We start from the raw sequence: 27,158 nt of genomic DNA on the forward strand, positions 1-27,158 counted from the left end.
ACAATAACAATTTTTGGCAAGGATGAGGAGAAATCCAAACCTACATCCAGAGATGATGGGAGTGTAAAAGAGCTTTGAGAATCAGACTGCTAGATCCTCCTGAAGTCAAACACACCATACACTGTGGTTTAAGTGAAGCCCCCTTAAATTCATGTGCTGGGACCTTAAATCCTCACTGTGGCAGTGTTGGGACAGAGAGTCTATTAGTAGGTTTTTGGACCAGGAATATGGACCCCCTCCTGAACAGATTAATGCCTTTCTCCAGGGCCTGGATTAGTGACAATGATAGCAGGCTGCTTATTAGGCAAGCTGTTACTATACTAGTGTTCCGCCTCTTCCACATGCCAGCTTGTCCCTCCTCTTTCTGCCGTGAGTTGGAGCAGTACATAGTCTCACCACAAGCTGAGCAGATGCCAATACCTTCCTGCATTTCCCAGTCTCTAAAACCAAGGACTAAAATAAACCTCTTTTCTTTGGAAATTAGTCTCAGGTAAGCTGTTATAGTAACAGCAAACATTAAGATGCCAGATGACACAGCAATTCCACTCCTCAATAATTTGCAGCCCCAAGGGAAATGGAAATACATGCTCACATTGTAACCCACATGTGAACACTCACTGCACTGCTCAGGACAGAAAAAAACCAGATACATCCATTTAGTGGATGAATGGAAAAACAAAATCTGAGCTATCCATACAATGGACTCTTAGTAAGCCATTCTGGATTAGAGGTGTAGCTCAATGGTAGAGCAACTACTTAGTCTGCAGAAGGCCCTGGATTCAATTCCCACCACCACCACAACCACAAACAAGAACCACCAAGCATGAAGCCAGGCACCAAATGCCTCACACCTATCATCTTAGCTACTCAGGAGGCTGGGATCTGCAAAGCCAGCCCATGCAGGAAAAGTCCTCCAATTAACCAGCAAAAAGCCCAAAGTGGAGCAAGTGACAGAGCACTACTAGCTTTGAGCAAAATAGCTCAGGGATAGCACCCAGGCTCAGTTCAAGCCACAGGACCGGCATAAAAAAAATTAAAAAAAAAAAGATTCCTGTATCACATGGATGAACCTTGAAAATGTTATGTGAGTACAGGAAACCAATCCGAGAAGGTCCAATAATATTTCATTACACCTATAAACAATGTCCAGAATAGGCCAATCATAGAGGAAAAGAATCAAAAGTAGCAGGTTAGTGGTTATGAAGGGAAACGGGGAAAGAACTGGGAAGGTTTATTTCTGAGGTGACAGAAGTCTGCAAATAATAATGACGGTTGTACGTATGACTATTATAAAAACCATGGACTTGATAAAGTTATAATTGGTGAATTTTATGGTTAGGGAATTCTAATTCAATTTTCAAATGTGTGAAACCTCTTGAAGAAATAATCAAGTTGCATGGCTGCCCCATGTACTCTACTTTTTTATCTCCCCACTGGCTTTCCATCATATAGAGTCAATGCCAAATTCTCTCTCTAAGACTCCAGGGCCTAATTGGCTATTCAGCCCATAGCCTCTTAACAGTTCTACCACTTTTCCTCACCCAGTTCTTTCACACACCAAGCTCCTCTTCTCCTCCTGGCTATTGCTAATCTCTTAGCCTAGAATATTCTTATCTTTTTTTTTTTTTTTTTTTGTCAGTCATGGGGCTTGAACTCTGGGCCTGGATAGAGGTTTTTGTTTTTTTGTTGTTGCTGTTGTTCGTGGACATTGAACTTGGCCTTGGGCGCTGTCCCTCGGCTCTTCAGCTCAAGGCTAGTGCTCTACCACTTGAGCCACAGTGCCACTTCTGATTTTTCCTGCTTATGTGGTGCTGAGGAATCGAACCCAGGACCTCATGTGTACAAGGCAAGCACTCTACCACTGAGCCACCTTCCCAGCCCTAGAATATTCTAGAATGTGTAACCTATAGGTGAATTTCCTTCAAATGCCACCTCAGTTGGCTCCTAAGAGGCCCTCCCAATCACTGTGCCTAAAATACATTCTCAGCATGGCTCATCCGTTACTCTGATTTATTTCCTCAAAGCCCTTCTAAAAGATTTATGATTGGCTTCTTTTTATTCAGTGGTAATGATGTTTGAACTCAGGTTCTTGCACTTGCTAAGCAAGTGCTCTCTCATTTTAAGTCATGCTCTGGCCCTTGAGTGTACTCTTTCTTTCTTTCTTTTTTGGTTAGTCATGGGGTTTGAATTCTGGGCCTGGGTGCTGTCTCTCAGCTCTTCAGCTCAAGGCTAGTGCTTGAGCCACAGGGCCACTTTTTGGTGGTTTATATGAGATAAGAGTCTCCCGGACTTTTCTGCCTGGGCTAGCTTTGAATCTTGATCCTCAGATCTCAGCCTCCTGAGTAGCTAGGGTTACAGGTGTGAGCCACCGGCACCCAGCTACCTTTTCTTTTTGTTATTTTTCTTCAGGTACTAGAGCTCAAACTCAGGGCCTGGGTGCTGTCCCTGAGCTTTTGTGCTTGAGCCATAGCTCCACTTCTGAAATCTCTCAGATCTGTCTTTGACTCTGATCCTATCTCAGCTTCCCACAAAGCTCAGATGACAGGCTTGAGCCACCCGCCTCCCGCCTCCTGTTTACTTCTTGATTGCCTGTTACTCCAAAAGAGGGCCAGGACCTTCTGTGACATAGTTCACAGTCTACCATATAGGCAAGAAGTGATTTTCCACAAAGAATGGAATTATTTCAACTTCCTAGAAGATCTGAAATGCCATCTGCTACCTTGTGGACAGTCATCAGCCGTGCTGCGTAGTAACTTGGGGAGTTTACAGGCAGTGCTCAGAACTGAGTGACAAGCCTCAACCCTGGGTCTGTGGAGAACTCTGAGGAAGGAGGAAGAATGATCCTTCCTCTGGAAAGCATAAAAGTCTTTTAGGGGTTACCAAGTACTCAGCGTTTACCCAGCAACCCACAAACAAACACCAAGGAGAGATCAAAGATTGTGTGTTGCTGACGCCCAAGCTGCAGGCTAAGTCCAAATCTGCCTCATAAAACTGTAGCAGCAAACGCCCTCTGATAGGGCTACTCAGGACTTTTGCAATCTGACCTGTTCTCCAGAAGAGACAGTTACAGCTCACACCTGCCCCGGCTCCTCCCATGGAAACTTGCTTTCCCAGGAAGTTTAAAGAATAAATGGGCAGGTGCTGAAGACCTCCTCTGACCTTCTCCTGATCCCTGCCTCAGCATACCTTTGAGCCACATGCACAGCAAGCAACTTACCCACTAGGAGTTTCACATCTCGGACTGTAAAATCAGGGTCAGGCATCCTGGGGGTACAGAAGCAAAAATGATCTGGTGAGAAGCCAGAAGCAACAGAGCTAGCTCTACTTTCCACCCAAGGGAAAGGCATTTTTCCAAGAGGGAATCCTTGCTCTCAGTATGAAATTGGCATCCTAAGGGAAGTCACTGTAGAACAAAGAGTCTCCTCCTTACTGCAAGTGGTAAACCCAACCTGAACCTCCACAGAGCTCAAAACATCCACCATCCACCCCTTCTGCAGGAAGGGGGATGTCAAAGGCCAAACACTTGCTTTTGTGCAGGGTGGACAGCCCTGTCTTGTCTCCTCCCTGCAGAAAATAACTTCCAGAGTTGTAGGGAAAGAGGGAAGAACCCTTTAAGTTCAGAGGGGGTCAGGGATGACTTACTCAAGGGACAATGGTGCCTCACACCTGTAATCCTAGTTACTCAGGAGAGTGAGATCTGTGAAGATCACAGTTTGAAGCCATCCAGAGCAGAAAAGTCTGTGAGACACTTATCTCCAATAAACTATTCAGAAAAAGCTGGACATGGCACTGTGGTTCAAGTGGTGGAGTGGTTGCCTTGAGCAAAAAGCAGCTCAGGGACAGAGCTTATTTCCCGAGTTTAAACCCCCAGGACTGGCAAAAAAAAAAAAAAAAAAGCCACCTGTTTACTATTCCCAGGAATTTGACATTGCCTATGTGGACAACAGAATTAGTTAATGAAGATGCTGAAGGTTTCAGTCCCACTCTTAAGAATTGGACTCTTGAGCAAGTCTGGCAGCAGATGCTAGAGAGGTAGGCAATGTAGGAAGACACTGTAAACCTCTTCCCATACTGCTGCCCATGGGACAGAACCTGTTCTTCCAGCTTGCTCCCATCTCTTCTCCAACCTGCAGTGTGGACAGATATCACAGAATATAAGGCAGACACAGAGGCAGGTGGACAAAGGGGAGAGTTGGCATCGAAGGAAAGCATCTTTCCACAGAAAACGCCCCATTTCCCACAGCCTGGGAGTCTTCGAGTCTTCGTGGTTTGAGGAGGAGGGAGGAAAGAGGTACAATTCTTAGCATGCTGGATGGAATCAGCAGACTAGGGCAAAAAGCCATCCACTACCTAAACAGCTTGTGTTGCCTTTCTTAAATTCCTTAAAAAAAAAAAATCTTCGGAGAGTGTTTCTCCTTGCTCAGGTCTTGAACAAGGAATTGCTGTGCTCAGATCATAGAAGAAGGTCCCTCTCAGGGATGAGTAGTGAGAAGAGGGGAGGAGAGACCCATCTAAAACTATATCCATCATTAGGGAATAGGACAAGGGAAGAAGTGATTAGTTTCAGCAACTTACTTAATTCCTAGTCCATCCTTTTCTCGAAATACCAGGGGAACCCTGAGAGCTTCTCTCTGTACGTACTCATAGTTGAAATCTGTTTGGACAATTGAATTAAAGCAAGTTGGTTAAGTTATTCAGGAGCAAATGTACCAGGATCCATCAGAGGGGAAGATGATAAAAGAAAGAGTAGGGCTTCGCTGGAGGCAGGCACTCACTGCATGGCAAAGGCTGCTTTAAAATGACAGGGAAGCCATGCCCTCCACCAGCTCCTCTGCCTACTCAGTCATTCTCTGCATTACCCCCACGGGTCCAAACTTGTCAATGAACAGCACAAGACCATCCGTCAAGGACCCAGGAGGAGACTTAAAAGAGCCTCACACTGAAAGAGCTCTGGCTATTGCTCAGGAAGAGGGACAGACAATCACATCGGAGGCCAAGCTCAGATAGTAAAGGGACTGCAAAACTGAAGCATGCCACCTGGGAGGATCTGAGGCCCGAGAGAGGAGGCTGGGAGGAGGGCTCTCATTGTAGCTGAGCATCAGTGAAAATCTTATTGTAATATCCTGCATGGTGAAAGGGAGGGGGAGAAAGCTGGTTTCCCTGGAAACTGTGTATTTGGTGCCAAAATAACTAGGGAACTGGGCACAGCTTTGTTGTCTTCTAGTGAAATTCTGCTAGAGCCATCACAATTCTTGCTTCAACTGGAGAATGGAGAGGGATACTCTTCAGGTGGACTAGGCAAATGGGGTATAGGAAGATCTGAAGGAAAACTCACAGAGCAGATGTCCACCTGAGCTTTGTCTAGGATGGTACCCCAAATCCTTATCCTAAGTCCTGGGGAATGAAGGAGGCCTTAGACTCATTTTTTTCCCCTTCCTCAATCCCCAAACCAGGGTAGGTCTGACCCAACCTGCATGCCTCCACAGAGTAGAGGGAGGTTGGGATAAACGTTTGCGTCCCTCAAATTCTCAGGTGACTAAAGCAACTCACTGGAGACAGAAGTGTTCCAGGACACCTGAAGCTTGGGCCCAGGAAACAGTTCACCAGGGCAGCCTTGGGGGGGGGGAGGGGTAAGAAGAGGAGGAGGAGGAAGAGGAGGGGGGAGGAAGGGGAAGAGGAGGAGGAGGAGGAGGAGGAGGAGCAGAAGGAGGAGGAAGAAGAGGAGGAGGAGGCCAAGACAACTGGCTCAGAGGAGAGAAAGAACAAAAACCCCCGAGCCTGGAAAGCCCTGACCTCAGGGGCTCAGATCCCCAGGGGCTCCCAGTGAATGGGGATTCCTCAAGGGTTTAAAGGAAGAGAAGTTTAAGAAGCTTCTATTTTGAATCCAGGCTAAGGGCTCCCCCTGTTTCTCAGCTTCTCCCTCCAGTTTTGGGGCACCTGAATTAAGTAATGAAACCCTAAGGCCTGGTGCTTTGAAAGGAGCCAGGACAGCAGATGGAAGGAAGCCCTTCAGAGCTCCCAGGCTGGTCACCTTCCCAGCCACACACCCCTCTCCCCTGGCCCCACCTCCCATTGCAACTTCCTCAAATGAGCCAGAGAAAAACCTCTGAGAGCCTGGGCTGGGGATTCCTGACAAATGACCAGGAAGAGTTTGTATATTGTTTTTATTGTTTTCTCATAGGCTCTGCCAAATGAGGGAAGAAAAGAGAAGAATTAAAATCCCATTTTCTCGGAAGGAATGTAAATGCAGTTAGGTCTGGCACTAGGCTCTTGGCCTGGAAGAAATTTCTTCCTCCCTCCCCCTTCTCACCCACCCCACCAGAGCCCAGTGCCCCAGGAGGCATGGAGCACAAAAGAGAAACTTCAAAAATGCAAAGCCAGGGGGACAGTCTCTTGGGCTAACCCGGGGCCCCAGGCACTCAACCAGAACCCAGAGGGGGGAGGCCTTCCCCTGCTGTCAGCTCACCGAGGGGGAAGGGGTTTCCAAGAAGGGGGTGGGGAACCACAAAATGGAAACTGAGTGATTGCAAGGAAATGCCAACTCAGGAGGGAACAAATGAACTTCCCCACCTCCAGAGAAGACCGGGGTAGGCGGGAGCAGCTCCAACCTCAACCCCACAGGCCGCGTTTGGCCAGTCTGCAAGCTAGGGTGGTTCAGTCCTCCCTCAGCCCCCAAAAGGGGCATCTCCTCCACCTCTGGAATACACCCCCAAACTACCCTCTTAATAGGAGGACCCCAGGGAAAACTCAGGCCTTTTAGGTCCGAAGCTAAGGGCTCTCCCAAACCTGGGGCGTCCCCACGTCTGCCCTACACAGGAAAGGCTCACAAAAGATAGCGCTCTCAGGGTCTCAGGACTGCAAACACTTCCCCAAAGAGGAACCCCAAATCTTCCAACTGCCAGGGTTAGGCATGTCAGCCTTATGCCCGAGGGGGAGTCACCCCATAATCTCGACTTCCTTACACGCAAACTTTCAAGGCTACCCCTACAAAAAACTCAGGCTTAGTGGCATTTTTAGGCCAAGCAACTCACATCCCACCTAATCTCGGCTCCAGCCCCACAGAGCCCACGAAGTAAAGAGCCTCTACAAAGCCCAGGCATGGAGGTGCTGTACAAGCCCAACAACCCAAAAGGCGGCCCTCATCACCGGGTTCCCAACTCGCAGGACCCCGGAGGATAGAGGTTTTGGAGGTTTGGAAGGCTTCAAGTTGGGGACGTCACCCCACCGTCCCAGGGACTCCCGAAGCCCCAGCTCAGCCCCATGGCTACACTTCTAGCCGCCCGAGGAACGCGACCGGCTGGGGAGGGGAAGGCGCCGCGCTCACGCCCTCCCTCCGTCCCACCGTCCATCCCCAGGTCCCTCTCAGTCCACCAGCCCCGTGGCACTGCCCACCTCGGGGCTGGTGGTGGGCGCAGGCCGGGCCTAGGCCCGCGCCCGGCCCCTTTCCCGCCTGCCCTCCTCCTTCGCCACCCCACCCCACCCCCCCCAGTGCTCAGCCTCGTTTCGTCACCGGATCCCCTGGAATGGGGGACGCGGGCGCGAAATACGAACCCAGCCACAGGCAGCTCCCTCCCCACGTGCGCGCGGCCGGCCCGCGGCGCGCAGGGCGGCCCGGGGAGGGGGCGCCTCACCTTTGCCCTCCATGGCGTGCACGAAGTCCCCCTGGTACAGCTGGCTGCGGAGCTTCTCCTCCAGGCTGAAGCCACGGACGCTGACAATCTCCTCCACGTCCGACAAGTCTTCGTTCTCGTCGTATCTCTGGCGGTCAATCGGACGCTGCGGGGATCCAACCAGAGAGTCCGGGACGTTACTGGGGGTCGCGGCTCACCCCGGGCCCAGCACGAACAGGTGCAGGGGCCGTGCGCCCCCGGCGCCCCACCACTGCGGCCTGAGCAACTTTGCGCCGATGCCCAGGATGCCGAAAAGCAGGGAAAGGCAAGGGGCCCGGCGCCCCCGGGCCGGGCTGCGCCCCGCACGAGGCATTCCCGCTCCGGCGTCCTCGGAGGCGGTGGGAGCGACACTTGGGGGGCTCGCGCCCGCCCCCGCCCCGGCCGGGAGCCTGGGTGTGCCACCGCGAGGGCAGCTCCGGCCACGGGCTGCCGGGGCAGATGTAGGCCCCGGAGGAGCCGCGGCGGCGCCGGGCTCGGCGGTTACGGCAGCGCCGGGAAGCCGGAACCCGGGGCCGGCGGCACTGCTGAGGCTGGAGCCGCCCTCGAGCTACCGGGGAAGCTGGGAAAATGGAAGGGCTCGAGACCCCGGCAGCCCCCGCCGAGCGGCCGCCAGCGCGAGAAAAGGAGGTGAGAGGGGGAGGCTCGGGCTGGGGAGGGGGGGAGGCGGCCGGCCCGCCACAAAGCTACCACCCCAGACCCCGGAACGCACCAGCAGCTGCCTCATCTCCCACGAGCGCGCGCACACTCACTTCCGAAGGAGACCCGCACCGCCGCCCCCCCCCCGCATCCCCTGCTCCTTCCTCCGCCGCCCAGCGACCCGGCCCCGCAGCCCCCGGGCTCCCAGCGAACCCCGAGCCCGCTCGGCCCCCCTGCACGCCTTTCCGCGCTACCACCTCCCACTTAAGTGTCGGAGACCCTGCGCCTCACAAGGGACTGGAGGAGTGAGCTGCTTGCTTCCTTTTGCATGCAATTTATTTTTTTTTCCGGTCCTCTTGCAAAATACAGAAAAGGAAAGAAAAGGCAGCAAGAAAAAAAGAAGAAGAAAAAAAAAGAACATCTACCATATACCACATACAGACTTGGGGGGGGGGAGCTACACACCAATCTTCTTCCAGAGTCTTTCTCTGCCTCCATTTTTTTAGGAGAGTTCACCAATTAATTGTCAACACTCCTGCCCCCGGCATTTTGGCGGAGGGGGGGGAGGAGGGAAGACTAAAGAAAACAAACCGAAAATAAATAAATAAAGCCCGCCACGGCCGAGGTCTACAAAGTTTTGCACCAACACTTGGGCAGATCCGTTTGCAAAGTCCTAGGAAACCATTTTCGGCGGTGGGGGGAGGCGCCGACGTCATAATCCCCGGAACGTAAACATTGTTGCCGATCGCGGCCGGGGAGGGGGGGGCGGCCGGGGAGGGGGGCGGGGACGGCGGCCCGCGGAGGTGCGGGGCGGAGCGGGGGGGGCCCCCCGAGGCACCGGGCGCCGTTAGCGCCCGGGCATCGCCGTTTTGTTGTTGGGTCACGAGTGCGCCTCTGCACGCAGGCGCCGCCGCCGCCGCCGCCGCCGCCGCCGCCGCCCGGGAGTGGGGAGCCGGGCTGACTTTTGGAGGGTTGAGTTGCAAGGCGGCGGGCGCATCCCAGAGATGGCGGGGCGGGGAGGGGGGGAGCAGGGGAGGGGGGAGGGAGGTGCAGATTTGCACGGATGGCCTCAGCGGGAGGCGCGGAAATGCAAACGGAGCCTACCGACGAGAAAGCCCCCGGGGCCTGGCATCCTCCCCCCCCCCCCGACTCCCCTTCCCCGGCCCCTGCCCCCCACCCCCATGGCCGGCCTCGGTGACCCGAATGCAGAACATTTTGTATGGTTATTTTGTTCTCCTGCTGCTTGTCTTTTGGAGCGCGTGATCCTGCCCAAACTAGCATTTAGGAACTCGCTACCTAACGTCCTGCGTGGAAGAAGCACTGGAGGGGCTCAGGAAGAAATTAGTGCACTTCCATATCTGTATGGGCTGCACAACTTTTAAGCCCGGGAAACTTAAGAGATGCGGACACACACAGGTACAGGAAGCAGAGCCAGACGGCCGCTGGCCGGGAGACATTGTCTTTCATTCATTCTGTCGGCCTCGGTGGAGTTCCCGGCTAGCAACCAGCCCTGCAACAGAAATTGGGCGGGTTTTTGTTGTGTTGTTGTTTTTCTTAAGGTCCTGTCATTCGCTAGGAGGAGAGAATCGATGCTACGGTGGGAAACACTCAGAGAATCGGATCCAGCTTCTCAGCAGCTGGCAAAGAAGTAAAAGGTAAGCCCTTGTTGGCCGCTTTATAGGAGGAAAGTGGTGGAAAGGAATCTAACTCTGAAGGACATGGCAAGGGAATCTTGGGGAGCAGTTTGATTAATGCTTGAGAGAGGATAAGGGTACCCTTTATGCACACTTGGAATGTTTAGGTCTGAGAGTGCTCCCCTGTTCCCCTGCCCAATGCTTGGGACTGAAGCCGGATAGAATAGAGGAAAATGAGGTACCGTCAGCTAACAGCAAATATAGGAGATATTCCTTCCTATACTTCCGTTAAGATGAAAGTGACAGGACTACACTCAGAATTGGCCCTGGTTTTTCAACTACATTTTAGTTGTGAGAAAAGCTGGTGCTAAGCTTTCCTCCAGCCCAATGTCCTTGGGGCTCTTGATAAGATGAAGGTATCAAGAGCTACACCAAGCAGTCTCCTAGATGCCCCCAGCAGGTGCGGAACACAGTATTTTACTTGTTTTTAACTTTGTGGGCTAGAGCAGATTATGTTTCAGACTGAGACACTGAGGCTTGGAGAAATTAGGAATATGCATGATGATTACTCTGCCTCCAGACCAGGCCCCTGCCAACAAGCACCCTGTAGAGGGAAGTGGCTTCCTGGCTTCCCCACCCCACACCTGAAAAGAGCCATCAGTTCCAGATTGGTCCCCTCAAGGGAAGGCTTCTGCCATATAGTTCTATAGTCCATAATGGCTTTAGACTGGGTTGGCCTAGTACTCACAATCCTCTGGCCTCAGCCTCCCAAACACTGGAATTACATTACAGGTGTACCCCCACCATACCCAGCTGGAGCTGTAAACATAACTTTTGAATGAGAATGAAACACCAGAATTTTTCTTCCTCAAGTCTCCTGTGCTAACTTGGCTGCATCCAATCAAGTCATTCAGAGTAAGGGCCTTTCCACCCCCATCCCCACCAAGAACCAGGTCCTTTTTCTTTGCTTCTCCCAAGAGAATGAAAGCTGTTTTGTTTTTTTCTTTTGTCCAAGAGCAGGATTCAAACTCAGTATTCTGACTCTTTTGCTCATCGCATTGGTGGGCCCTGAACCACCTGAGCCACTCCTCCACCTAATCTTACTCTTAAAAGGAGACTGGGAGGAGACTGGACTCTTCAGGCACCCAAGATTATGCAGCTGGTCTGTGAGGCTCTGGTGCTCCAGCTGGAGCCGAACTTGGTTAAGGCTGCATTTTTTGGCACTGACCAGCTCCACTTTTCCCACAAAATGAAATGACCCTGCTCAAAAGGGAGCCTAGGCTGAGCTGCAGTGAAAATGACAAGTAAAATAAGGGAAAACTTGGAAATGGGATGTTTGATCTTCTTTCTTCCTCCTTCATCTTTTCTCACTGAGATTCCTCTCTTCTCCCCTTGTGGCTCCATGTTGTTCCCAAAAGCCAGCATTAGGGAAAAAGTCCCCCTACCAGCCACCTTAGTGTGAAAACAGTTAAAGACCATTTATCACATTAGTGGGAAGTTCCTGGCTTGTCTGAGCGGGGTAGAGTTGACTAGTTGCCTAATTTAATCCCCTCCCTTTACAAACCTTGAGGAAACCACAAACTGAGGGAAGAATAGGCCAGCTGGGTTTTGTTCCCCTTTGACTCCCTGTAAAGCCTTCCCTGCCTGGGTCTAAGGTGTCACTCAATAAATGTTGGGCCTTGATGGATCACCTTGCCCAGCATATTTGCATTTTCTCTTTATCAGTAATGGGCAGATGAAAGGCTTTGTCCTCCTGTTGAAAGAATTCCAAGCATTTGGCTCAAAGTGGGGGGGGGGGAAGGAGGTTATTTTGGGCCAAAAGGGGGAAGGGCCAAGACCCTTGAGTTCCCGCTTTGGTTGATTGTCTCAAAGGAGTTGAGGAGGGGAGGGAGGGAGCCAGAAAGATGAAATTTTCTTACAGGAAAACTAGAGGACAATTGTATTCAAAATTGCATTAGACCCTCCTGCTGGTTCTTGCAAATCTTGTCTGTTTTCCCATTCGTTCGTTCTTTTCAAGGGTCACAGGCTCACTGAGGAGCTATGGGCCCTAAAACAAGGACAGCCCCACTTACACTGGAGGCATGGTTGGGAGATGGACTGTTGCCCTTTCCAAGGAAAGGTTGTTGCTGGATGGAACCCTGAGAAACCAGAATTCAGAATTTCTGGGCAGTTAAGAAACTGAAGTTGAGGTTGGGAATGGGGCTCAGCAGTAGAGTGCTTGCCTAGCATGCAGAAAGCCCTGGGTTCGATTCCTCAGTACCACACAGAAAAAAGCCAGAAGTGGAGCTGTGGTTCAAGTGGTAGAGTGATAATCTTGAGCAAAAGAAGCTCAGGGACAGTGCCCAGGCCCTGAGTTCAAGCCCCAGGACTGGCAAAAAACAAAAAACAAAAAAAACCCTGATGTGCTGGGTGCTAGTGACTCACACCTGAAATCCTATCTACTCAGGGGGTTGAAATCTAAGGATTCAAATGCAGGTAGGTCTATGAGACTTATCTCCAGAAAACTGGAAACAGAGATGTGGCTAGAAGTAGTAGAACACTTAGTTGAGCAAATGAGCTCAGGGACAACGCCAAGGCCCTGAGTTTAAGCCCGACGACTAACAACAAAAGAAAAAGAAAAGTAAAAGAAAGTGAAGTTGTTCTCATCAACAAAAATTCAATAGTTCCTGACTTATAAGAACTTAGTGTGGGGGCTGCGAATATGGCTTAGTGGCAGAGTACTTGCCTCGTAGGCATAAAGCCCTGAGTTCAATTCCTCAGTACCCAGGACCTGAGTTCAGGCCCAAGAATTTAATATACCTTTAAGCAAAGCACCTTACAATTTGATGTCTTTGAATCTTTGCTAAGGCTTAAATAGAGGTCAAATTCCTTAACTACAGAGACTACAACAGCTACAGGATTTGAACCCCAAGCTGATAGGAATCCAGAGCCTGCATACTGACCAGCATATGAACCTCTTAGGGGACTGTTGCATAGAACAAAAAACATGTTGGGAATATTATATATCTATACTGTCTAATAGTGTTGCCTCTGGCCACATCTGGCTGTTGAGCAGATATGAGCAATGGGATTAAAGTTTGAAGCCAGTCTGTTACACAATGTAGACCTTGTCTCAGAAAAATGAACAAAAAATGGTGAGCTAAGCATGACAGTACATGCAACTTGGAAGGTTCAAGGCTAGGCTCGACAACATAGCAAGATGCAAAAGCACAACAAAAACAGTTTAGCCTCAATGCCCTTCACATACCAGGCTACACATCCATTAAAGTTTGATTTGGCTCTGAATCTCCTTTATCAACCTCCTGGAAACACTTGTGGAATGAATGAAGGTTCCTTGAAGACAGGGGATCATATCTTGGCAAAGGTTTCTGGAAAAAAGCCCCTGTGGTGGTATGAATGTTTACCATGTGAGCTTGCAGGTGACATATTCTAAGGGCCTGCTAGGGTGAGATTGGCGCACCTGCCTGGATCTCACAAATAAACTCAAGACCTAGGGTTTGAACCCCAGTACTGCAAAAAGAAAAAGGAAGCTAAAAGTTGGAGAATTAGAAAGTGGTGCTATGGCTCAAGTGGTAGAGCACTAGCCTTGAGCAGAAGAGCTCAGGGACAGTGCCCAGCCCTAGAGTTCAAGCCCTGCAACTGACAAACCAAGTTATTCTTATCCGGGCACCTGTGGCTTAAGCCTGTAATCCTAGCTTCTCAGGAGGTTGAGATCTGAGAATCAAGGTTTGAAGCCAGCTTGGGCAGAAAAGTCCCTGTCATACTCTTATCTCCAACTAACCACTCAAAAACTGGAAGTGGCTCAAGTGGTAGAACACTAGCACAAATAGGCTTGAGCACAAATAAGCTCAGGGACAAAGCCCAGGCCCGGAGTTCAAGCCCCACAACTGACAAAAATAAAAAATAAAAGCCGATTATATATAATGAATCATTAGGTATCTTACATCCTTAGGAAAGATTTAAAAATTGGGGGAAAAAAAACCTGAAAACAGAAGGAAAGTTATTTCTTTGGTATCTTTTTTGCCTAGTTTTGAACCTGACAGCTAATTTCATTTTATATGTTGTAGTGCCTTTTTAAATGTTGTGCCATGGAGATGTGTAAGCTAAAAATGAGTTCCAGCTGGAGAGGTACACTTGCCCAGCATGTGAAAGCTCTGGGCACAAGAAAGGGAGAAGGAAGAAAAAAGGAGTAGCAGTATAGCAAAAAAAAGTCATAGCAAATTCTGCCATGCTCTGCATTACTTTTGAAATTCAAAAATATTTTTATTTTAATCGAAGAGGACAACAGACCATGCTATTTCTGTTCCAGATTGTTCTCAAACACCATTCTTTTTTATTTTTAGTCCTCAGTTCCGAGTGATTGAAGTTTAAAAAAAAAAAAGTAAGGAAAAGCCTTGACTGTCAGGCCTTACCTGACTTAATTTTCAATTGAGAATTCTTCATTTTACAGTATTTCTCCTCTTGTAAATGGACTGGAACTAATAGCTGAGTTCGTTTAAAGGGTTAATGCCAAGAAGAGAGTCATAAAAGTTCAAAGATTCTTTCAAAACTTGCATCTTTGGATTGATGGACAAGTGTGTTAACCAATGGAAATAAAAAGCCAGAAATTACTTCATCATGCTCAGTTGTCATTGGCTGACAAACCTCAAGGGATGGATAAGAGGGCTGATAGTTTTAACCCTTTCTGGCAGGACTGTTAGGTTTGCATTTATTTTATTTTCAAATGTGAAGTAGGGATAGTAGAAAAGTCCTCAGAATCTCTAAGTGTCATCTTTAGATCTAACCCCAGTAGGCAGTATTTTACCTAGCAGAGGAATACTCAGAAACAAATGTCCTAGAGAAAAGTTTTGAACTTTTGAAACAGGAAATCAGCTGACTTTGCTGAGTAGGAGGAAAACAGTTTGGTTGACTTTTTGTGCTGTCAGAACAGAGACCCAGGTTGGAGAGGATTCCATTAATCTTGCAAAGTGATCAGTCACAGGGAGGATTGAATTGCATTTCCTGCCTTGAGATGTGGAGACAGATGACCTTTGCTGGAGTCCTCAGACCCCATCTCCCAGCTGGAGAGAGGATGTGTCAGCATTCACTTTCCAGGCTCACCCTACCCTTTGTTCAAAACTCAAACCTTTTGTCTTCAGGCTGCAACTTTTTTTTTTTTAACCGCCCACAACTTGCAACTTCTGAGAAACACCCTATTTGGCAGAAGATGATACCTGAAGGGGCCCCAGAGCACAGAGCAGGAGCCAGACAGATTGGGGAATTTTGAGAGGGCATTGGGGTCTTTGGGTTTTAATTATTGCCCTTTCCTGGGTTCCCTGAATTGCTGAGTTTAAAGGAGCCTGAAGTCCAGCAAAATTTCGTGGTAATGCCTCATGGCCTCATGTTTAGATGTCTCTATTGAAGACAGGAGAGCGGGGCTGGGGGGGGGGGGCTGTGCAGCTTTTTACATGCATTATCTCATGTAAGGCATTGATTGCTAAAGCGTTTGCATAGGAAAAATCCCTGAATAGTATGGTGAACTGTTTAATCTTGGACCAAGTGTACCAAATGAGCCTCAAGTTTTCTCATCTGTGAGATGGGGCTAGTTATATAGATGACATTAGAGCCAGATCATAGATCTCAAGAGCCAGTTTTGTATGAAAAGGCTCAATCTGATGCATTTGTTCAGGTGCATTTGGGCCCCCGGGTCATAGAATCCTAACACTAGCTTTCCTTCGCATTGAAGATTTGGGGGAAGACTGCTTAACATGGGTGAAATAGCCCTGTCTCTCTCTCTCTCAACTGTCCTCCTTTAAAGCCTGCCCACACTACTTGGAGCTATTTGACTAAATTTGCTCTTGCTGTCCTCCAAGCCCCATGGGGACAGAGGACCTGATGTTATCACAGCTGGGGTGTACAAGCATCCTGCATCCTCCTTCAAGACCCCCAAGCTAGGGATGTGGGGTAAGAGAGCAGACTGCTATTTGCATGTGATAGTGGCTTCTGCAGAAGCAGACCTGAGAATATTATCAAGCAATACAGCTTTGATGCCCCTGCCTGGCCTAGGCGCTGGAGACAGATGGCTCAATGGGGTGGGACAGACCCAGAGCCAACTGTTAGGCTGAGAGTAGCCAGCAGTCCCAGGTGGCCCTAGGGGGCGCCTTCACCTTCTGCTCCTGTACTTCCTGAGCCCTTGTGCCAATCTCTGCATCCATCTCCTACTAGCTTGGTATCTGACCTAGGCTCCCAGGGGTCACCTTTGCCTGCCTGCTGGGGCAGAAGCTTTGAAAGTAAGTTTGACCTGTTTTGTTTCCACCCCTGTGCTAGGTAATGGCTAGTATGCAGGGAAGGGTGATTTGCAGTTTGGATCCCTGACCTTCTGGAGTCCTGACTTCTCTCAGCCCCTTAGATGTGCATCGCCAGGGAAGTGACTTCACCTGTCTGAACCTCATTTGCACAGTGGGAATAATGACATTTTTGAGAAATGAAATCAGACTTCTGTTCTCTAAAGCAGTCATCACTATCATGTATTTCACTTTTTTTTTTCTCCTCCCATGAGACTGTTAACTCCACAAAAGAGATTTTGTTCTGTTTACTTCTATATCCTCAGCCTCTAGGATAGAGCTTGAACATGTTGTAGGTCCTCAGAAAATACCAAATAAAGTGAGAGTTAAGTGTCCAATAATGGTAGATACAATTTAGCATTGTAATTAACAACTCAGACTCTGGAACCCAACTGGAAGCAACACAGTTGGAGAAAGGCAAAATGCAGTCTCTTGATAAAGAGGCACAGTTGGCAGGTCTGGCTGCCAAGAGTTTTTGGATCATTTTCTACCTTTGTGGCCCAGGACAACTGAGTTTACTTCCCTGCTGCTGTTTCCTCACCTGTAGGATGAAGATAACCAGACCTACCAGGGCACAAAGCAAGGGCAGATGAGGTGGCAGTTGTAAAGTAGGTAGCAGAGCACTTGGCACATGGTAAGCGCTCAGCAAACACCAGCCATAATTACTCTCATTATAGTAATAGACAAGGGGACCTTGGAGTAATTTAACAGTTGCTAGGCACTTACAATATGGCATGGTCCAGCAAGCTCACTTAGTGTTTATTGAGCTGAGTCTGAACTTGACGGGAACGACCATGGCCACATTGTCATTATCTTTTACTTTCCTTTTGTACTGGGGATGAGACCCAGGGTTTTTCACATAAGCACTTCAACACTGAGCTTACTTCCAGCCCTAGTATATTCTAATATTAAAACATGCTGGGGGGCTGGGAAGGTGGCTCAGTGGTAGTGTGCCTGCCTTGTATGCATGAGGCCCTCGGTTCGATTCCTCAGCACCACATAAGCAGGAAAAAAAGCCGGAAGTGGTGCTGTGGCTCAAGTGGTAGAGCGCTAGCCTTGAGCTGAAGAGCTGAGGGACAGAGAGAGCCCAGGCCCACAACTGGACCAAAAAAACAAACAAAAAATAAAACATGCTGGGGGAAGGGGGGAAATTACCCACTGAATTCAAGCATGAGTTAAGAGAATCACTATCAGAGATAACATCAGTTGCCTAGTGTATTCCGGGCACCATATTGGGTTCTGCAGAAAGGGCAGTGAGCTCAAACAAACTGTATGGCCAATACTTTCAGAGAACTGTCACTGAGCTGAGGGCAAGGGGAAGGGCACAGTTGGTGGAACACTACCTGTGAATGACAGCTGGGAATGGAACCCAGAGCCCTGCATGCTTGAGGAGTGGGTAGCCCACTCTTGAGTACCTCTAGCAATAAAGGTATATAATGCTTCCAGAGTCATAATATAGGGGAGGTTGACTTGGTCTGAAGCTAGGGAGGAAGTCAGGAAAGCTATACCAAGGAAGTAGTGTACAGAACTGAGTGCTCAGGGAGAGAAGAGCTTAGCTAGGCTGAGCATTGGGGAAGTGCCTTCAGCAGAGAAAACAGCAGATACAAAGGCCTTGTGATTGGGGTGCACGTGTTCTAAGGGAACTGGAAGAGAGTTCCATGTGACCCAGGAGGATGAACTGAGGTGGAACTTAAAGTGTGTGTGAGAGGCAGACAGGAAGAATTAATAAGTACATGGGGAATGAGAGATGATATCCAGTCAAGCTGAAGGTATGTGTAACTTAAAATCTGGCCCATTCCATTGCTAGGAACTGTGAAAACGACATGAAAGCATGGGCATAAATACAGACTTGCATGCACGGAACAAAGGCTCAGCTGGAGGGTACACAGACTGCCAAGCAGTTTTCCTTAGAAGACAGCCTGGCTGGGCACTGTTAGCTCATTCCTGAATCTTAGTTACTCAGGACCCTGAGATCTGGAGGATCAAGGTTCAAGGCCAGCGCAGTCAGAAAAATCCATTGGACTTCATCTCCCAAATCAGTAAAAAGCATGGCTGGAGGCAAGGTGTAAATGGTAAAGTAACAAGCATAAGCTTCAAACCCTGTACTGGCCAAATAATTTTTATGTAGTACCACTTTACTGGGAAGTCAGTGCAGTCCTGGGGCAGCCAAAGTGAGGGAAAGGTGGAGGCAGGGAAGGAGAGAGTCAATGGGAGGACAGTAAGGAAAGGCCATACTTAGGGTAGTTACAGAATTCATCTACTGGGCCCTGGACAAAGGTTCTTCCCTGGTCTGTGACCTCCTTGACCCCATCCTCTGGGTCCCTTGGCTTTTCACACCTCAGCCACACTGAGGCCCTGGGGCAGAGGTAAGAGGTGCACAACACTGACCTGAGGCTAGTTAGCCTGAGCATCACAGAGATGGTCACCACATCGGAATGGAGGCTGAGGGGCTCTGAAGAAGACCTGTGCAATAAACGTACAAGTGTGGTGTGTGGCAGAAACTAGGTAACCTACTCCTACAGGTGTCTACATGGATGACCCCAATCAGTCCAATAAGCTGAGCACTAGTGGCCTATTATCCTACTTACTCCAGAGGCTGAGATCTGAAGATCACACTTTAAAGCTAGCCTGGGCAGGAAAATCCTTGAGACTTTTTTTTGTTGTGGGGCCAGTCCTTGAGCCTTAAACTCAGGGCCTTGGCACTGTCCCTGAGCCTCTCTGCTCTAGGCTAGTGCTCTACTACTTGAGCCACAGTGCTACTTCTGGCATTTTCTGTATATGTGGTACTGAGGAATTGAACCCAGGGCTTCCTGCATGCTAGGCAAGCACTCTACCGCTAAGCCACATTTTCAGCCTCCCCCCCCCCCTTTTTTTTTTTTTTTTTTTTTGGTCAGCTGTAGGGTTTGAACATGGGGCTTGAGTGCTGTCCCTGAGCTCTTTTCCTCAAGGCTAGCACACTACAACTTTGAGCCATAGCTCCACTTCCAGTGTTGTTTTGTTTTTGTCAGTTGTGGGGCTTGAACTCTGGTCCTGGGCCCTATCCCTGAGTTCTCCAGCTTGAGGCTAGTGCTCTACAGCTTGAGCCACAGCACCACTTCTTGTTTTTTGGTGCTTAATTGGAGGTAAGAGTCACATACTTTCCTGTCCAGGCTGGCTTTGAACTGAGATCCTCAGATCTCAGCCTTCTGAGTAGCTAAGATTACAGGGGTGAGCCACCTGTTCCTGAGAGAGACTTATCTCCATTTAAACACCAAAAAGCCAGAAGTCGAGCAATGACTCAAATAGTAAAGCTCTAGACTTAAGAGTGAAAGTTTAGGGACAGCCCCAGGCCTCAGGATAGCAGCAAAAGTAAAACAAAAAAGCTTGAACATAAAAGCAGGTTGCTTAGTCCATTTGGGCTGCTAAGCAAAAGAAATGTATTTATTGGTCTCTGGTAGGGGCTTACCTTGAAGCTGTTAACTAGCATGAAGGTAGGAACTAGCTAGAGCTCTCCAGGTCTCCTTTTTTTTTTTTTTTTTTTTTTTTTTTGCCAGTCTTGGGGCTTGAACTCAGGGCCTGGGCATTGTCTTGGAGATTTTTTTTTTTTGGGGGGGGGTCCAGTCGTGGGGCCTGAACTCTGGGCCTGGGTGCTGTCCCTCAGCTCTTCAGCTCAAGGCTAGCGCTCTACCACTTGAGCCACAGCACCACTTCCGGCTTTTTTCTTTTTGCTTATGTGGTGCTGAGGAATCGAACCCAGGGCCTCAGGCATGCAAGGCAAGCGCTCTACCACTGAGCCAACTTCCCAGCCCCTGTCTTGGAGATTCTTTTGCTCAAGACTAGCACTCTACTACTTGAGCCATGTGCCACTTCTGGCTTTTTCTGTGTATGTGGTACTGAGGAATCCAACCCAGGGCTTAATGTGTACTAGGCAAACACTCTCCTAAGCTACATTCCCAGCCCTCTTTTTTTTTTTTTCCAGTGCTTTGTGCTAGGCTTTGAGCTACATCCCTAGCCATCCCACAGGCCCAGAGATCCATGTTATAAACACCAATCCCACTGTTGAGGGCAAAAGCCCAGAAGACTTAATGATTTCCCATCTCAATACCATCACACTGGGTATGAGTGCCACATTCCCACAGAGAAATTTTGGAGTGACCTCAACATTCATACCGTAGCATATGCTACAGTCCAGGGTGAGATGGTAGGTGCTGGAAGTGACTTGTGTTGATGAGACGAGAGGCACTCAGAGCAGGAAGATCAAGGCCAGTGAGAATAAAAAGTGAGCAGGTAATTTGTACGAAATGTATGTATGTATCAGAGTATCTTGTATACCTTGAATATACATATTTGGGGGGGAGTGAAATATTTTAAAATAGGGACTATTATGCAGCTCAGTGGGACAGCATGTGGTTAGCATGTACAAAACCCTGGGTTAGATCCCCAGCACTCCAAAATTAATTTTATTTGTGCATATATATGCATGTTTGTAGGCTTGTGCTGACTTAAGCCACATTTCCAATTTGGCATTTTGCTGACTGATGAGTCATAGCCTTTTCTGCTTGGGATGGCTTCAAACCTGGATCTTCTAAGTGTCAAGACTCCTGAGTAGCTAGAGCTCGTATTACTAGGGGCAAGTCACCAGTGCCTGACTTAAATTATTTCATTTTATTTTTCCAGTCCTGGGGCTTGAACACAGAGCCTAGCCTAGGCTCTGTCCTTGAGCCTTTCTTGAGCCACAGCACCACTTCCAGCTTTTTCTGAGTAGTCTCATGGATTTTCCTGCCCTGGCTGGCTTTGAACCACAGAGATGTTACGATTACAGGTGTGAGCCACTGGTGCCTGACAAATCCTAAATTTTTTTTTTTTTTTTGTCGGCCGTGGGGCTTGAACTCTGGGCCTGGACGCTGTCCCTCAGCTCTTCAGCTCAAGGCGAGCGCTCTACCACTTGAGCTACAGCGCCACTTCCGGTTTTCTGGTGGTTTATTGGAGATAGGAGTCTCACGGTCTCTCCTGCCCGGGCTGGCTTTGAACCGCGATCCTCAGATCTCAGCCTCCTGAGTAGCTAGGATTACAGGCGTGAGCCACCAGCGCCCGGCTACAAATCCTAAATTTTAAACTTAGCCTTTGTGTAATAATAATAAGGTCTTATCCCAGCTTCCTGGCATGATAGCTTCAAAAATCCTTCAGATCTTCAAAGGGATTTGTCTTTTTTTTTTTGCTAATGAGTTGATTACTGGCTGGTGGCCCCCTGGTGGAGGGCTGGTCTCTGGTAGACCAAAAGTCACTTCAGAGGATGGGAACTTTCCTAGCCTCAAAAAAGGGTTAAATTAGGCTGAAGGTTAAGCTTGATCACTAGTGGCCAATGAGTTGATCAATTACACATAAAAATTCAAAAGGGAGAATGAGGATGTAGCTGTGTGGAAGAGCCTTTGCCAGGTACGTTTGAGGTTTGAGGCCGTAGGATAGAAACACAAAGCCCTAAAGAACAAAGTTGAGAGCCAACAACTTGTTCTGAAGTGCCCAGAGGGTGTGGAAGTCACACCCTTTCACCTTTACCTCGTCCACCAAGCTCTTAATCTGTATCCATTGTACCTTCCCAGACAATAAACTGATAAATATAAGTAAACTTTCCCTTCTCAGAGCTGAATTGAATCACTGGTGGGAAGGGGTAGGAACTCTGTTTGGTAGCTGGTCTCTGGAAGTACAGGGAAAACAAACTGGGGCTCAGGGTTATCAGTCTTAGGGCTGAGCACTCAGCCTATCTAAGGAGTGCCATTTCTGGCTTTTTAGTAGTTAATTGAAGACAAAACTTTCACAAACTTTTCTGCCTAGGCTGGTTTTAGCCTCAATCCTCAAATCTCAGCTTCCTGAGTAGCTAGGATTTTACAGGGGTGAGCCACAGACATCTGGCGATAATTTAAATTTTTTTTAATTTGGCACTGTAAAGTTCAGGCAAGTGGTTATGACAAGAGTCATAACCTTAAATCCTTCATTTTATAGCTTACAAAGTCAGGCCAAGTAGAGCCAGCTCCTGGCTCACCAGCAGTACCACGTTTGGAGTCAGCTGCTGCCTTCTTACTAGTTGAATTAATGAACACAGGGGCCAGTAGCAGTAATCAGATCTCAGGCCTCAAAGGAGATGTATTACAGGAAGACTCCTTTTGGGGTACTGGGAAACAGACAAGAAAGTAGGAGGGACAGTCCAGCCTCACCTTCACAAATCTATTTCCTAAATAAGGAAAGTCTAAGAAAAGTACCTGGGAGCACAAGGTGATAAAGGTGAATACACCCACATTAAAACCTTTTCTTTGTCAGTCATGGGGCTTGAACTCTGGGCCTGGGCACTGTCCCTCAGCTCTTCAGCTCAAGGCTAGTGCTGTACCACTTTAGCCACAGCACCACTTCTGGCTTTTTCTGCTTATGTGGTGCTGTGGAATCGAACCCAGGACCTCATCCATGAAGGCAAGCGCTCTACCCCTGTGCCACCTTCCCAGCCTTATAACCTTTTCTTTATTTACAGGCTGTTTCAGCAGGAACACCAGGGATTCCTTCATTCAGAGATTTATTGAACGACTGTATACCTAGGCACTGGTTAGAGGTGGGGACATCCAGTAGATATTTGATAAATGTAATGGAATTGAATGGTGAGCTTGGATTCAGTATTCAATAGGTACTCCATAAATACTCTTAACTAGGTGATAAATGTCTATCTAGCAACTCAGGAGGCTGAGATATGAAGATTATTCAAAGCAGCACAGGCAGACAAATCTACAAGACTTTTATATCCAGTTAGCTAACAAAAAGCAGGAACTGAAGTTGTCACTCAAGTTGTAGGGTGCCATAAGTGGAAAAAAGGTGAATGAGAGCTAGGCACCTGTGGCTCATGTGTAGAATCCTAGCTACTCAGGAGGCTGATATCTGAAGATCAAGGTTCAAAGCCAGCCCAGGCAAGAAAGTCTGTGACTCTTCTCTCCAATTAAGCACCAAAAAAAAAAAAAAAAAGCCTGAAGTGAAGCTATGACTCAAGTGATAAAGCCTAGTCTTGAACAAAAAGGCTCAAGGACAGCCTCCAGGCCCTGAGTTCAAGCCCCAGGACCAAGACACACACAAGAAGAGTAGTTTATGCCTGGGTGAGTGGCAAAGGAAGCGCAAAGGAAGAACTCAGGTTTTAAGGAAAGTTAAGGGCCAGAACTGTCTAGATTCTCTGATGTGCTAAATATGGGAAGGAAAGGCTCGGGGAAGGAAAAGGACTTGGGTGATGAGCACATCCATTTCCCCACTTTCCCTGGGGCCTCACAGAGCCACTGTGCGCTTTACTTGTTCCTGGGAAGCTGGGCATTTTTATGTGATTAGCCTGGAACAGTTCTCTGGGAAATAAATGCCCTCAGTCTAAAGGGCTTTTATGAGTCAGGACAGGGGATTAAAGGCATCCATGCTGCTGAGAAATCCCAGGGTCAGGAGACAGTAGAGCACAGAGACTTTTAATCTAAACCTTAAACGTTTTTATTTTTCACTCCCTGAACTCAGGGTGTCACTTTAAATACATGTTTGGCAACATCAGCTGTTCTATTTTTCTTTTTAATTATACAAAGAGAGATCCTGGAAGCAGCCCAGCCCTAGGCTGAGGGTAGCAAGGGAAGTCTGGCAGCAGCAGTTGAAAGCAGACACTAAATAAAAATCCGGTGGATTTGAAATCCTTTTGTGGAAACGGAGAGACCTAAGTTCCCACTACCCTCCCCTTGCTGTGGCCAGGTCTGACTCAGGACTTCTAAAAGGAGGCTGACAGACTCATCAGCTTAGCATGGACACAGGACATTTGGATGGGTGTCCATGTGGATAAAAATACCACCGCACCAGCACTGAGCCTGTACTTTGGGCTTGGTCCCAAGCCCCAATTCTCACTCTCCCTGCCTCCCCACCTTTGACTCTCAGCAAAAAAACCCCGCCAACTCCGTCCTGTGGACCGTGTGCCAAGCACTGAACCAAAGTGTTCTTGTGCACTTTACGGACTCAACTGCTCTGTGATGGGGAATCCGCAACTTAGTGAGGCGGAGATAGAACCCAGTCCCCAGTGCTGGGCCTGGGATTCTTTGCCCTCGGACCCACCCCTCACTCTTCCCTGCTTTGTTCGGAATCACGGGGAGGCCACCCCTGCAGCTGTCCAATCAACAGGCTTTCTGCACAGACACACCAACGGGATGTAGGGACGGGAGTTTGGTGGGCGGGAAGAAGGGAGGAGCCAGAGTTTCTCCAACCTCCCTACATCTCCGGTTTGTCTACTTCTCTCCCAGCAGACAGGCCCAGTCTGGATCTGGCTTCTCTACCAACTTAATTCTAATCCCTTCTGGGTACCAGTAACACCACTTCCTTTCTCCGTCCGTCGGCACCCCTGCCATTGCTCATATGTAGGAGCTCCAACATCTCTAGTTTGCCTTCCTTCATAAACCTTCCACTGCTTAAGGAAAATTCTAACAACTCCTCCATGCGGTTCCTATTCTTCTGTTTTCATCCTGCGGGGTGGGGGTGGAGAGTCATACTGTTCATTGGGTTTGGAAGGAGGCTCGATTCTTCCAGCAGAACACACTTCACAAGAGGAAGAACAGTAGCCACCATTTACTGAGCATTGTGCTGACTGCCAGACAGATGTTCTTCGTGGAACAGTCAGAACACCCTTGGCTGCCAAAGTGCCCTCACTGTTCCCACTCGACAGATGGGGCTTAGAGAGGTTGGGGTGCTTGCCCAAAGTGGCAGAGTTACACATAGATGAAACAGGTTCAGACCCCGTGAAGAGTGCCTCCCTGCAGAGTCTGTGTGTTTTTTTCATCTCTGTGGACACCCAGAACACACCTGCAAGCCTCCTGGTAAGAACATTAGCACACTGCTTGCCCTCCCCACTCATTGCAGGGGCCTCAGTTAACTTCTGTTGTAATGAAGCACTGCCATCCACGATTCTCTAGAAGAAGACATGTATCGTCATCTAAACTCCTCACTGCATCAGCAGGGCTTCAGGGAAAGGTCTGTGATAAGCTTTGCTCCCACATAAACAGAAAAAGCCAGAAGTAGTGCTGTGGCTCAAGTGGTAGAGAGTCAATCATCTGAACAAGAAAAGCCTAGCAGGTGCAAGGCCCTGACTTCAAACCCAAGTATAGAGGAGGGCAAGAAGGGAGGGAGGGAGGGAAAACAGGTTAATTGCCTTCATGACTTTGGGGTTGGAAAAGATTGCTTATCCTGGACACAGAAAAAAACACTAGCCTAGCAATTGGACTGAGCCCTCAGGGCCTAGGAAGAGGAGGATGAACCTGTAAGGCAGAGCACGTGCTTTCCTGGGATGAGTTCTAGGCTCAGCAGACTATTTTGAGATGAATAGCAGAACTTAATTTTGAATTCTGAAACCAGTCCCTTGACAACGTCTAACTCTGTCTTTCCAGCTTGATTTATTCTTTGACCGTGAAAACCTTATGGATCACTTCTAATGCTGCTTTCCAGATGACTTGTGAAGCTGGCACCGGAGCTCAGCAGCAGGATTTCATAGAGCTCAGCTCCATAGGACAATCTTTTATTATCAGAAGCAAGTAATATGGATATGCAAGGCTTCCCAAAGGAGTGAACTTCCCATCACCAATGGTATGCAAGCACTATTCTGAGAGAGCTCATGCTCAAGAAATGAGGCTTGGGGCTGGGAATGTGGCTTAGTGGTAGAGTGCTTGCCTAGCATACATGAAGCTCTGGATTCAATTCCTCAGTATCACATAAACAGAAAAAGTTGGAGGTGGCACTGTGGCTCAAGGAGTAGAGTGCTAGCCTTGAGCAAAAGAAGCCCAGGGACAGCTGCTAGTAGCTCCTAGCTACTCATGGATTTGAGATCTAAGGATCACACAGTTCAAAGATAGCCTGGGCAAGAAAGTCCATGAGACTCTTTTTTTTTTTGGCGGTTGTGGGGCTTGAACTCTGGGCCTGGGCGCTTGTCCCTCAGCTCTTCAACTCAAGGCGAGCGCTCTACCACTTGAGCTACAGCGCCACTTCCGGTCTTCTAGTGGTTTATTGGAGATAGGAGTCTCACGGTCTCTCCTGCCCGGGCTGGCTTTGAACTGTGATCCTCAGATCTCAGCCTCCTGAGTAGCTAGGATTACAGGCGTGAGCCACCGGCGCCCGGCCGTCCATGAGACTCTTATCTCCAATTAACCACCAGAAAACCGGAAGTGGAGCTGTGCTCAAGTGGTAGGTACTATGAAGAGCTGAGGGACAGTGCCCAGGCTCAGAGTTCAAGACCCAGGACCGACAAAAAAACAAAAACAAAACAGACTACGGAGATGTTTAGAGGTACTACCAAGTTTAATATATTTAATTTTTATTTATTTATTTTTGTCAGTCATGGGGCCTGGGTGCTGTCCCTCAGCTCTTCAGCTCAAGGCTAGCGCTCTACCACTTGAGCCACGGCACCACTCTCGGTTTTCTGAGTAGTTTATTAGAGATATGAGTCTCACAGCCTTTCATGCCCTCGCTGGCTTTGAACCTCGATCCTCAAATTTCAGCCTCCTGAGTGAGGATTACAGGTGTGAGCCACCAAAGCCAAGCTTATATTAATAATCGATTTAATGTTTAACAAAATGAAGTGCTTAAACAGGGTACCTGGTTTTTGGGTTTTATTTGTGCCAGTACTGGAGACTGTCCCTAAGCTTCTTTTACTGAAGACTGGCACTCTACCAATTGAGCCATAGCACCACCTCTAGTAGTTTTTTTATTGGCGCGGTAGGGGGTTGTTTGGTCGTGGGGCCTGAACTGTGGGCCTGGGCGCTGTCCCTCAGCTCTTCAGCTCAAGGCTAGCACTCTACCACTTGAGCCACAGCGCCACTTCCAGCTTTTTTCTTTTTACTTATGTGGTGCTGAGGAATCGAACCCAGGGCCTCGAGCATGCA

General features: G+C 48.6%; 1 protein-coding gene and 1 long non-coding RNA gene across 3 annotated transcripts in view; one reads left to right on the forward strand and one right to left on the reverse strand.

Annotated features, from left to right (window-relative positions):
* Positions 1–9,001, reverse strand: part of LOC138826393 (lysine-specific demethylase 2B) — a 91,785-nt gene extending 82,784 nt beyond the window's left edge. Inside the window, exons 1-4 of one of the 2 annotated variants that reach the window (XM_070021504.1) lie at positions 8,772–9,001; positions 7,632–7,776; positions 4,576–4,654; positions 3,218–3,264 (exon numbers count right to left, since the gene is read on the reverse strand). In XM_070021504.1, the coding sequence (XP_069877605.1) occupies positions 3,218–3,264; positions 4,576–4,654; positions 7,632–7,776; positions 8,772–8,804 (304 nt within the window). In that variant the 5' untranslated portion in view covers positions 8,805–9,001. Of the gene's footprint in view, positions 1–3,217; positions 3,265–4,575; positions 4,655–7,631; positions 7,777–8,379; positions 8,445–8,771 lie in introns of those variants that run through there. The other variant, XM_070021505.1, reaches the window with a different exon arrangement.
* Positions 9,002–9,117: 116 nt separating this feature from the next.
* LOC138826395 (uncharacterized) lies at positions 9,118–14,618 on the forward strand. Its single transcript, XR_011371698.1, has 3 exons — positions 9,118–9,722; positions 9,883–9,961; positions 14,391–14,618. It is a non-coding gene; the product is annotated as an uncharacterized lncRNA (long non-coding RNA).
* The last annotated feature ends 12,540 nt before the right edge of the window (positions 14,619–27,158 follow it).

Source organism: Dipodomys merriami, unplaced genomic scaffold (genome assembly GCF_024711535.1).
Source record: "Dipodomys merriami isolate MVZ:Mamm:240054 unplaced genomic scaffold, mDipMer1.0.p SCAF_142, whole genome shotgun sequence".
Lineage (NCBI taxonomy): Eukaryota > Metazoa > Chordata > Mammalia > Rodentia > Heteromyidae > Dipodomys > Dipodomys merriami.